General features: G+C 44.6%; 1 protein-coding gene across 2 annotated transcripts in view; it reads left to right on the plus strand.

Annotated features, from left to right (window-relative positions):
- The first annotated feature begins 410 nt into the window (after positions 1–410).
- Positions 411–12,437, plus strand: part of sardh (sarcosine dehydrogenase) — a 47,705-nt gene continuing 35,678 nt past the window's right edge. Inside the window, exons 1-8 of one of the 2 annotated variants that reach the window (XM_080528600.1) lie at positions 411–554; positions 2,422–2,745; positions 3,806–3,984; positions 4,879–5,058; positions 5,887–6,010; positions 8,082–8,182; positions 9,763–9,867; positions 12,343–12,437. The exon at positions 12,343–12,437 is cut by the window's right edge and continues 35 nt beyond it. In XM_080528600.1, coding sequence (XP_080384726.1) covers positions 2,427–2,745; positions 3,806–3,984; positions 4,879–5,058; positions 5,887–6,010; positions 8,082–8,182; positions 9,763–9,867; positions 12,343–12,437 — 1,103 coding nt within the window. In that variant the 5' untranslated portion in view covers positions 411–554; positions 2,422–2,426. Of the gene's footprint in view, positions 555–769; positions 965–2,421; positions 2,746–3,805; positions 3,985–4,878; positions 5,059–5,886; positions 6,011–8,081; positions 8,183–9,762; positions 9,868–12,342 lie in introns of those variants that run through there. The other variant, XM_080528601.1, reaches the window with a different exon arrangement.

Here is a 12,437-nt window from a genome sequence, read left to right on the forward strand (position 1 = left end):
AAGGTATAACAAAGCACAACCATGTTTTTTTTGTTATCATATCTTTGTTATGTCTATTTTATCAAATGGATGGTTGTATAAAAATATTTTATTGCTAATAGTTTATTTGAATTATCATCGTGTTCATCATATCACATGTATCTCTTGAAATAATGATCAGAAACTCACCATATTTGGACTGTATGTCCATATGCAGTTGATGCGTAAATACAATTATATATAATTTCCGCCTATAGATATTCAATGTATGTTTAAGGGTATGTATTTTCAGAATAGTCAGAGATATTGGTCACTGTCATTGGTCACTACTTTAGCAGTAAAATGCTTTTAATACAGGCATCGATTTAATAAAATAGACATATCAAAGAAAAACATGTTTGTGTGCTTTGTTATACCTCGGGTGGAAGGGATTTTTTTCCTAGGCGAAGGGGAGTTAAGTGCTTTGCCTTGCAGTGGGAGGAGAGTTTGGTGCTTAGCAGGACCCTCAGTAGAGTTGCGAATTCCCCGGCCGGAATCAACTCAAGCTATTTTTTGAAGGGTCGGGTGTGAATAAGGTACGTGTATTCAAATGATCGGCATTTATTTGAACTGGATATGTCAAATGCAAACATAAAACTGTATAAAGAATAATTTAGTGGTGTAGGCTGCATATTAATCGTTACGAGGTGACGTGTCGCACTCAGCGGCAACGTTGTATCGAGGTCGTCACTCCCGTTTCCTTGAAGTGTTACAGTGCAGATGACTGTCCGATCCCCTGGGTTTGGTCTGACACCCACAGCTGTCACCGGCCGCCACGCTATGAGCCAGAGCCTGCACAACTCGGCCATGTTTGAGCGGGTTTAATTGTCTTAAATCTACTTTGGGGACAGACTACCGTCAAGAGAAAACAAGGACTGTTTTAAGTGTCTTTTTTGTTTTGTTTTTTTGACACATCTGCAACAGAGGCTGCACCAGATTCTCCCTGGTTAGTTTTGCACATGTCTCATCGCACATCGTAATTTACAGCAGGAAATATTGATAGACTACTACACCATGCAAAACTTTTTGCAATGCAGAATGTAGGTTACCTGCGTTTAAAAGTGCATGATCTGTTGTCTAGACGCCTAGCCTATCATATCTTTATAATAATAATAATAATAATAATAATAATTATAAAACTTATGATTATTATTATTGTTATTTAGTTACACATTATATCGCTATATATGTATGTTGTTCTTTGGTCTTCATGTTGACAGACACCAATAGCAGACTCCAAAGGCAAACGCAAAGCCTAAGATCAATACTAGACATTGACAGCTCTCTTATGCTTGCACAAATGATGTGACAGAAAACACCTGTTAAGCCAATTTTCCAATAGTGCTGGTGCCCTGAAAGCTGAGAATCTACTTTATCCTCAAAGTGATTGTTTGATTTAATATCCAAACTGTTGGAATATAGAGCTAAAATAAGAGGAAATGCTTCCTCTGTCCAATACTTTGATGGCAGCTACTAGATTGAAATCAAGTGCAATACTGAAACACAACTGTGAACATTTCAAACCTGCAAACTGCGACACTTTAAATGAATGTGCAATAACACTATGTGCAATATGACAACCCTCGGGTACATAAGGTTCAGAGATAGGAAATGTTAGAATAGGTATAGCATAGCATAGAGTACAGCACAGTGTTTTATTTGTATAGTGGATAGTGTACATAGCCTTTATTTATGTAAACCAGCTCTTTTCCCTTCTTGTTTTTAGTTTTTTCTTCCTAGCACCAGGGGAGCCACCCCTCCCAAATTTCGTTGTATGGTACCTGTACTATATCAATGACAATAAAGACCATTCATTCATTCATTCATTCATCCATTCATCATTCATACTTATGGAGGGAGGGCAGACTCAGGGCACTGTATACTTCTTGTTCTTATACTACTTACTACTACAAGTACAAGTCTTGACAAGTCAGACTCCGCTAAAGGCAACTCTGGTCTGTGTGGCCCTAAACGTTTAATCTCCAACTTCTTTTCCAAACTCAGAGAGATAGGACAGGGAGCGCAGGCCGCAGCGCGAGAACATTGCCACTTTCTGTAATTGTCTTTTTATTTATTCTATTATTATAGAATTAATTCAACACTACTTATATTTATTCAACACTATTTTTGCTTATATAGTGTTGTTTATCACATTGTTGTTGTTTTTTATGCAAATATACTTGGCAATAAAAAAAAATCAGATTTTGATTCTTTTTTTGATATAAAATACACGTTGCCAACTTGCCATAATGTTCAGATGTGACAGGCATCTTGCACCACAGTGCCACCTGGTGGGGCACTGCCCCATCTGCCCCTGATGTAGAATCGTTACTGGCTACAAACAAGCCCTGTCTGAACAATCCAGATGTCTAACCCCTGACTCTGTCTCTCTCCTGGCTGCAGGGGCCATGGCCTTCGTGAGGACAGCAGTGTGTAGAGTGGCGTCATGTCGGCCACACCTCAACCCACTGTGCCGCTCCGCCTCCCGTAGCTACAGCACGGAGACCACTACGGAGAAGAGTGTCCCCTACGAGAACACCCTCAAACAGGACCAGGGTGCCGTCAGTGGCCCCACCAAGCCCCTTCCCAGGTCTGCGGACGCTGTGGTAATCGGGGGGGGCAGTCTGGGCTGCCAGACCGTCTACCACCTGGCCAAGATGGGCATGACCAACGTGGTGCTGCTGGAGAGGGACAGGCTGACGGCCGGGACCACCTGGCACACTGCAGGTACCCAGCTGGAGGGGTGGATAGAGGCATGGGTGTCAGGGGTTTGTGAATGGATTCATGTGTTTGTGATGCAAATGTGAACTCCATTCTGTGTGTGTCTTTGCGATTGTTATTGCCTGTGTGTATCAACAATTGTCCATATAGCATGTGGACATATTTTTGTTAATGCCATGAAAGCTAACTTGCAAAGGCACAGCGTGGATTAAATTCTGTAAGACTTTGCATCTGAGATAAATCCAATTTGCCTTTTTAAGCCTCAGAAAATGACTAAGGATTATATAGCAAAAATTGCTTGGCATTGCAACAATGGAATCTTGTGTGTGAGTAGAATAATGAACACTGTGGAGAAAAGAGGCACAGAGATTTTTAAAACAGGATTGGATTGATTGGATTGGGGAAAACAATTTGACTTCCATATAATAGGGGCGGCTGTGGCTCAGGAGGTACAGCTGGCGTCTAATGATTGCAAGTTGGCAGTTTGGCGGTTTGAACCCCAGCTGGCCATGTGTTGAGGTGTCCCTGAGCAAAGCACTGAACCCCTAATTGCTTCAGGGTCGCCGTCTATGGCAGACCCCTTGTCTAGAGCATAAAATACCAAATTCTGACCAAATTCTGTTGATTGCATGTCAATAAAACTATTATTTAATTATATTATTTTATAGTTATCAATATGTGTACATAAGAAGGGTTGTTGAGGGCTTTGGTGCATGTATATCTAAGTCTGTCTGTCTGTTGTAGTAGTGTATGTCTCTCCATTGGCCTGTGTTTCTATCTACCTGTGTCTGTGGCCACCTGTCTCGCTATTTCTGTTTGTATGTCTGTCTGACCTGCTGTCTGTCTGTCTGTCGACTTTCCTGTCTATATTATACTGTCTCTCTGTCTGTCTCTCTGTTGTCTCTCTGTCTATCTGACCGTCTCTCTGTCTGTCTGTTTAAACCCTCTTGTCTGTCTGTCCCTCTGGTGTGTGTGTGTCCTGCTTCCTACTCTGATGTGTGTGTGTGTGTGTGTGTGTGTGTGTGTGTGTGTGTGTGTGTAATGTGCCTCCTTCGTGGTGTGGCAGGGCTGCTGTGGCAGCTGAGGCCTAGTGACGTGGAGGTGGAGCTGCTGGCCCACACCAGGAAAGTCGTCAGCGAGGACCTGGAGCAGGAGACGGGCCTGCACACCGGCTGGATCCAAAATGGAGGCCTCTTCATCGCCTCAAACAAGCAAAGGCTGGACGAGTACAAGAGGCTCATGTCGGTACGTACTGTACAGGACTGACCCGAATGGACCTTATACCTTCTGTGTCCTTCTCCAGGAGAGAGAGAGGGAGGGAGGGAGGAAGAGAGGGAGGTAGGGTGAGAGTGAGAGTTCAGAATGTGTTTCTCGCCCCTACTGGGCCCACACCGGACTGGTATACCTTCCACGTCTGCACGGAGGATACTATATCTGTGGAGGTCTGCGAACATCCCTGTGAAAGTGTCCACTCTGACAATCTCCATGCATATTTCCATTGTTTTGGCTCGAGTCATAGATACACATAGATGTCTGCAAAAGGTATAAATGCAAACCCCTATGCAGATGTTATCTCAGATGTTACGTTGTGAAATGAGCTCACCATCCCTGGCGCCTACCACCCCCCAAGGTCTTAAGATAACAACCCCGAATCTGTCTATTTGTGGCGTCACTGCTAACCGTGAAGATCAGGCTGACATGGAAGAAGCAGAATGTGTGTGTGTGTATGTGTGTGGGTATGTGTTATGTGTGTGTCTGAGTGACATGAGAATAGAGTGTATATGTGTGTGTATGTATGTGTATGTGTGTCTGTGAGTGACATAAGCATATATGTTTCTAGACAATCCCACCAAGATCTAACAGGGCTAAAGGTCATCGTACTGTCAAAGGATGGAATCAATTCTATTTAAATTCAGTCAAATCAGGTGGTAATTTGAATAAACTTGAATAAACAGTTTATTGAAAAATCAAAATAAAATAAGAAAGCCCTAGTTACAATCGTGAACATTTTAATTTCAATTCACTTCTTGAATTAACTGAATTTCAATTCACCCAATTCTGGCACTGGCATCCTTCATTTGTCCTTCATTTGTAATAGTCATAGCATCATAGTGTAATGTCATGTGTTTCCTTCTACAGTTGGGGAAGGTGTATGGTATCGAGTCCTACGTCCTGTCTCCCGCCGAGACCAAAGACCTGTACCCTCTCATGAACGTGGATGACCTCTACGGAACACTGTACGTCCCCAAGGATGGCACCATGGACCCCGCTGGCACCTGTACCACCCTGGCCAGAGCAGCTACCGCCCGAGGGGCCACGGTAAGATGCCTCCTCCGCCTACTACCTCCTACCCCTCCTCCATCACTCTGACTCCACCCAAATTACCTCCTACCCCTCCTCCATCACTCTGACCTCACCCAACCTACCTCCTACATCACTCTGACTCCACCCAACCTACCTCCTACCCCTCCTCCATCACTCTGACCTCACCCAAGCCACCTCCTCCATTGTTTGTATGAACTTTAAACTCATTTTCACAGATGAACATGGTAAATATTGTGATAAAGGACATGGTAAAGATTGTGACATTATCTTGACAGCGTAGTTGAGTGCAGATAACGTATCTTAAGCCTTTGAACAGTGGTTAATTTAATTGCCACAGAAGACATTGAATGGGTGAGAAACTATCGGCTCCTGAACACTATACTCACTGCTGTAGTCACTGCTATACAGTCAGGACATGTTGGTTTAATCATTGTTTAATGAAAACGGTAATACATTTAAGTTTGTTTGCATGATTTGATTAGGTTAAATACAATGAAGAAGTGAAACTTGCATAGCCAGTGGAGTTTAACCATGGTGGAATGCTCCCAAGGAATAACAAAGACACAGTCCATACTTCTGTTATTACCATGTAATTACTCTCATTATATGTGAAAGTTAGTATATGTTACAAGTATATCCTCTGATTGTGTCTGTCTGTCTGTCTGTCTGTCTGTCTCTCTCCATGTCTCTCTCTCACTGTGTCTCTCTGTGTGTGTGTGTGTGTGTGTGTGTGTGTGTGTGTGTGTGTGTCTCTCTTTGTGTGAGTCTCTGTCTGTCTCTGTTTCTGGGTCTCTGTGTTTCCGGGTCTCTCTCCTCTCTCAGGTGGTAGAGAACTGCCCGGTAACAGGTATCCAGGTGAGCACAGACGACCTGGGTGTGAAGAGGGTGAAGGCTGTGGAGACGGCCCATGGAACCATCCAGACCCCATGTGTGGTCAACTGTGCTGGTGAGTCGACCCTCGGCCTCCATTCACTGGAACATTCTATCTGTAAAAACGTTCTTTTTAACATTTTGACTAACTGTATTTGGGTGGCCTTAGGAAACATATGCTAATCAGCTGTTGAAAATGTTCACTTTTCGAGACTGTGACATGAGTTTATTCCTCACCTCATCATCAGTCAGTTGCCTGTCTCTTCCAATAGAGGGCAGTCAATGCCAGAGTAACTCCAACATCTGGGCTCTGTTCAGGGTCACCACATACACACACAGTTATAAACAGTCTCGAAAGAGAAACGTTGCACATTTCAGCAGAGCTTGTTGTAAAGTTGTATCTCAATAAACAGAACATCACATCATTCCGTGAAACAACACAGGGTAGAATGTGAAGAGTGAATGTGATGGCAGCTGGTGGAATGGGGAACAAGTCAGCAACCGACCAAATGTTCACACTTTTATTCCGAAAAATGTAAGCCAAAATATTGCAATGCAATGGATTCTGTGAGTAATCCCCACTACTACCTAGTTAACACTACTTTACATTGTTAGCAGGCTCACAAAGCTTGTGAAGAATCTTCTTGTCGGTAAAATGATGGAATGGATCAATCTATTGAGGATTGGTGATCTTAAATGCGTTGTGTCATCTCAGGATAGATTAGGTGTGCAGCAGACACGATTTGACAAGGAATAGAATGTTCAACACGGGTCGGAATGAGTACTATAAGATTTATTTAGAACAGATCATAGCTTCTTCAGCACCAGTCCAGCATTCGACAATCATATAGACAGGCATAAATACAGACAGGTTTAAATACTTTTCATGTAATCTCAGATGTTACGTTGTGAAATGAGCTCACCATCCCTGGCGCCTACAACCCCCCAAGGTCTTAAGATAACAACCCCGAATCTGTCTATTTGTGGCGTCACTGCTAACCGTGAAGATCAGGCTGACCTGGAAGAAGCAGAATGTGTGTGTGTATGTGTGTGGGTATGTGTTATGTGTGTCTGAGTGACATGAGAATAGAGTGTGTTTGTGTGTATGTGTATGTGTGTGTGTGAGTGACATCAGCATATATGTTTCTAGAAAATCCCACCTAGATCTAACACTTGCAAGCCAACTTCAATTTAAAACATTTTTGGAAAACATCCTCAAACCGCATTACCGCGGACTAGCACAACTAGCCAGTTTGCTAACATAGCTTGTTTTGTGAGCCTGCTAACAATGTTATAGTTAACTAGGTAGTAGTGGGGATTAGTCACCGAATCCATTCCATAGCAATATTTTGGCTTGTCTAGCCTGTGTGTCATTGATTTTCAACAGTGTTTCAGTAAAACAATGTGTTTTGAATCAATGCTCTTTTTATTTACATTTTTTCGACAGAATAAAAGTCTGAACACTTGGTCGGTTGCCAAATTGTTCCCCCTTTTACCAGCTGCCGTCACATATAGATAGGTACTATAGAGAGAGAGGAGATAGGGTATAGATCCAGGGTTCTCCCCCAAAAGTGGCGCTGTACCACCCTGTAAACTGTGAAATTAGAGGTGCCACTATGTCAACATCACAAGGCAAATAAAAAAAAAAATATGTATCTATCTTTGATTGGCAACAACATTGTTGTTAAAAAAATAAAATAAAGGGAAAGCATTATGATGTTCCCCAGTGAATTCAGCGTTTTAGCTGTCGTTTTTGACATGAAGAAAATCTGTGGTATAGAATATGAAAATAAAACACGGAAGAATAGATGACAGTGTTTAACATAAGACATACATTTATTCCCCATGATTATTTGTAACAGTCATGAACATGATCGAACAAACTCATACAAGTGGTCACATGACCCACTTTCACAACTTACGTTACGTTACGTTATATCTGACTCCAAAAGACTCTGCCACATGACAATCGCAAAGGAATAGACAAAGGTGTGGGCGTGACTTCTTCAGGATGTCTACCAGGCTCATTCAACTGCAAATAGTTTCACGTTGTAGTGAAATCGACGTGTGGTCCCCTACAGTGGTCTGAGCTGGACAAAGCCTTACAGGCCGGAGTGTGAAGGCTGTGTGTGTCTGTGCCCTGGCAGGTGTTTGGGCCACTAAGCTGGGGGACATGGCGGGCGTCAGGGTGCCTCTTGTTGCCATGCACCACGCCTACGTCGTGACGGAGAGGATCGAGGGCATCCAGGTGAGTCCTCTCTCCCTCCCCCCTGCCTCTGCGGTGTAGTGCAGGGGAGGCTGGCGGAGGTAGAAATCGGAGGACGGGCTCATTGTAATGCATGGAACGGAATGAGGAATGGTATCAAACACAGTGTTTCACTCTGAACCTGTCCTCCGATTCCTACCTCTGCCAGCCTCCCCTGGGTTCAATGTTCTTCGATCACGGTGACCCGCTTGTGTTTTAGTAGTAAGACACCTGTTTGACCCAGGACTTGATGATAAGTCAATCAGGGATGTGAGAGGACACGGCTTACGGGACCTTATGGGTCCTCTGGCCCGTTCAGGACTGAAGAACAGCTCCAGTAATACTGCAACATGGAACTTCCTCAGTGGGTTGGTTCAGAGGTCAAATGCTCATCTGTCATTTAAACTTTGACCTGTTTCATGGAGTTTGGCCCTCCTGGCAGCACTACGATGTGTCTCAACGCTGAACTGAGGAGTGGATATCTGATAGATAGATAGATATCTGACGCCGGAAGCGTTCAAATTCTATAAATCTGAAGCCTCGACCCTCTACTGGGGTATGGAAGTCAAGTTTCCCATGTTGACCCTCACTACAAATAGCTTACCTTTGGCCACTTTCAACATTCGCTGTCCTGTTATTTTTGTTTCAATAATGTTTTTCATGAGACGATTAGAAATCCCATTAGAGACTGCACTTCCGTACTCCAGTAGAGAGCTGTGAAACCTCATGCCGTGAGTATCTATTTATGATAGTGTCTTCAGCACTCATCACCACCACCACCACAGCCTACCAGCAGGGGGCACTGTGACACCACCAATCCCCTTCTGAGTTGTGGAGTATTGAGGGTCTGTGGAGAGGGTGGCCTGTGTGTGGGCCCTCTCCATCAGCCTTGGGTGTCTCTGTGTGTGTGTGTGTACACGTGTGTGTGTTTTTTGTGTTTGTGTGTGTGTGTGTGTGTGTGTGTGTGTGTGTGTGTGTGTGCAGGGCAGACATTACACAGTACGCTGCAAAAATACAACAGACTGCACAAATCTGCACCGCCATAAGAGTCCTGGAGGTTACGCAACCTGTTAGGTCAAACAGCTCATTTGACTGTGTGTGTGTGGGCGAGTATCTAAGATTTTGTATAACATTTTCAACTGATAAATTAATGATTTGTAGAGTGATCTGTGCATACAGATCTGTGTCTGTGTGTGTGTGTGTGTTTGTTTAAGGCGAGCCTCCTGTATTGATTTGCGATGCAAACACCTGTAATGTGTAGCTCAAAGCCAGACTTTAGTCAGCCAGAGGAGGATCAGTGTTGGCCTCCTCCTCCTGCATCACTGGGATCCACACAGTGTTTCAACAGCGACTACTGGTGACAAATAAAGACCACAAAGGTCACTGTCAATGCACCATACGTTTCTTGTTCAATAGAAACGCTCAGAACGGATACATAGACAACGATACCCAGTGTGTGTGTGTGTGTGTGTGTGTGTGTGTGTGTGTGTGTGTGTGTGTGTGTGTGTGTGTGTGTGTGTGTGTGAGCGAGCAAGAGATGAGGAAAGGATGTGAAGATTTAAATCCTGTCTCCTCTTTTCCAGAACATGCCCAATGTGAGGGACCACGATGCATCTGTCTACCTCCGTCTCCAAGGTGACGCCCTCTCTGTAGGGGGTTATGAACAGAACCCTGTTTTCTGGGACGAGGTAAACATCACCACACACACACACACACACACACACACACACACACACGTATGTGTTTACAATGGGTTTGTTGGGACTGGTTGTCAGTGTGTTGTCTGTCTGTGTGTTTGTACTTATATATTGATGTGTGTGCCACTTTAGGTTTCGATGCTATTTGGGTGCTTGTATGTGTCACTGTTTTTATTGGATGGATGGATGGGTGGGAGGATGGATGGATGAATGAATGAATGAATGGATGGATGGATGGATGGAGTAACTAACTCCAGCAGGTTCTACACTCAACCACCCTGCTGAATGTCTGCTCTGTCTCTCTGCTGATGCTCTCTCTCTCTATTTCTATCTCTCTCTCTCGCTCTCTCTCTCTCTCTCTCTCTCTCTCTCTCTCTCTCTCTCTCTATCTAGCTCTACCTCTCTCTCTATCTAGCTCTACCTCTCTCTCTCTCTATCTAGCTCTACCTCTCTCTCTCTATCTAGCTCTACCTCTCTCTCTCTATCTAGCTCTACCTCTCTCTCTCTCTATCTAGCTCTACCTCTCTCTCTCTCTCTCTCGCTCTACTTTCTGTCTTCCTCACACATGTTTGTCTCAGTATTAGTTTAGTATTAGTCTGATAGATCTTGTGGGACCTAGTTCAGTCCAGCTCCAGTGTGTTGTCATGTGTCAACACAGCATGCTCAGTCCACCTCTGACTCTTCACTTGTGAGGGTAGCTGTGTAGTCCAGGGGAGGCTGGTGGAGGTAGAAATCGGAGGACAGGCTCATTGTAATATTCAAGAAAGTTATCTGGAATGAGGAATGGTGTCTAGTACCGTCCTCCGACCTTTGATTTCTACCTTCACCAGCCTCACCAGGAATAACCTGTGACCCCTAATCCTTCTACACAAGCTAATTTGCATTCAGAACCAGACAAAACTATTTAGCAGTGGTCAAATTACTCCAAATAACTGAAAGCAAAGTTTTCATCTTTTCTGCTTCGCTCAGCAAAGGAGCGGTTGCAAAAAAAATAAGCATTTAGAACGGAAAGAAAAAGCAGAAAGGAAAGCTAAGATCAATGATGTGCTTAGGAAAGTTTAAAAGGCTATCTCTCCCTCTCCCCCTCTCTCTCCACCCCCCCCTCTCTCCCTCCCCTTCTCTCCCTCCCTCTCCCTCTTCCCCCCTCCCTCTCTTTCTCCCTCTCTCTCTCTGTCTGGCTGCCTAGCTTAAGAAGTTCAATTAAAAAGCTGATTGAAAAATGTAAGACAGTCTCTCTACCTCTCTCTCCCTCTTCCTCCCTCCCTCTCCCTCCCTCTCTCTCTCTCTCTCTCTCTCAGTCTCAGTCTCTCTCTCTCCTCCCCAACCTCTGTCTGGCTGTCTAGCTTAGGAAGTTAAATTAAGAAGCCGGTTGAAAAGTGTAAGACAGTCTCTCTCCTTCTCTGTCAACCCCCCCTTCATCTCTGCCTGCCTAGCTTAGGAAGTTAAGTGAAGGAGCTGGTTGGACAGTGTGAGACCGTGGTGAGGGCCTTCGAGGGTGGCCGGTCGCCCCGGTAATGAGCTGCTGTTGTTGGGTTAGAGGAGGGAGAAGGTCACCTCACCTTACCTGCTGCCTCCACACAGCTTATTTTTAAACCTGACACTCCTCCTCCTCCTCACTCTGGAACATTGTTCGCTTGGTTTCATGTGTTCAGCATTTCACTGGCTCAGCTGTCAGCATCCTCCCTCTCTCGCTACTTCTCTGTTTCTCTCTCTTTCCATCTTTCTTTCTCTCTCTCTGTCTGACTCAATGCAATTCTCTCTCTCACTGTCTCTCTGTTTCTCTCTCTCCCTCTATCTATTCCTCTCTCTCTCCATCTTTGTCTCTCTCTCGCTCTCTCTCTTTCTCCCTCTATCTCTCTCTCTCTCCTCTTTCTCTCTCTCTCTCTCTCTCTTTCTCTCTCTCTCTCTGTCTCTCTCTGTCACTCTCTGTCTCTCTCTGTCTCTCTATGTGTCTCTGTCTCTCTCTCTGTCTCTGTCTCTGTCTCTGTCTGTCTCTGTCTCTGTCTCTCTCTCTCTCTCTCTCTCTCTCTCTCTTTCTTTCTCTCTCTCTATCTCTGTCTTTGTCTCTCTCTCTTTCTCTGTCTCTGTCTCTGTCTCTCTCTCTCTCTCTCTCTCTCTCTCTCTCTCTCTCTCTCTCTCTCTCTCTCTCTCTCTCTCTCTGTCTCTCTCTGTCTCTCTTTCCCACCAGTGTTCCAAGGCTATTGATACAGAGTTGACTGATGGGACAGGTCTAGACACACAGTATAGCACTGCATTGATACATACAGGTGTGTGCATGTGTGTGTGTCCATGCGTGCGTGCCTGTGTGTGTGCGTGCGTGTGTGTGTGTGTGTATCTCTGTTCACATGTACACGTGTGTGTGTAAAATGTTTGAGACGGTTGGGGACGACGTGTGTTTCGTCCAACAGTGCTAGTGTTAGCATCAGTTCCCAGCAGCTGAACAGAGGCCTGTGTTTGGTTTTAAAGGTGTCGGATAAGTTTGCCTTCAGCCTGTTTGACTTGGACTGGGACGTGTTCACGCAGCACATCGAGGGAGCCATCAACAGAGTACCTGCCTTAGA

Source organism: Nansenia antarctica (assembly GCF_963989245.1).
Source record: "Nansenia antarctica genome assembly, chromosome: 4".
In the NCBI taxonomy this organism is placed as follows: domain Eukaryota; kingdom Metazoa; phylum Chordata; class Actinopteri; order Argentiniformes; family Microstomatidae; genus Nansenia; species Nansenia antarctica.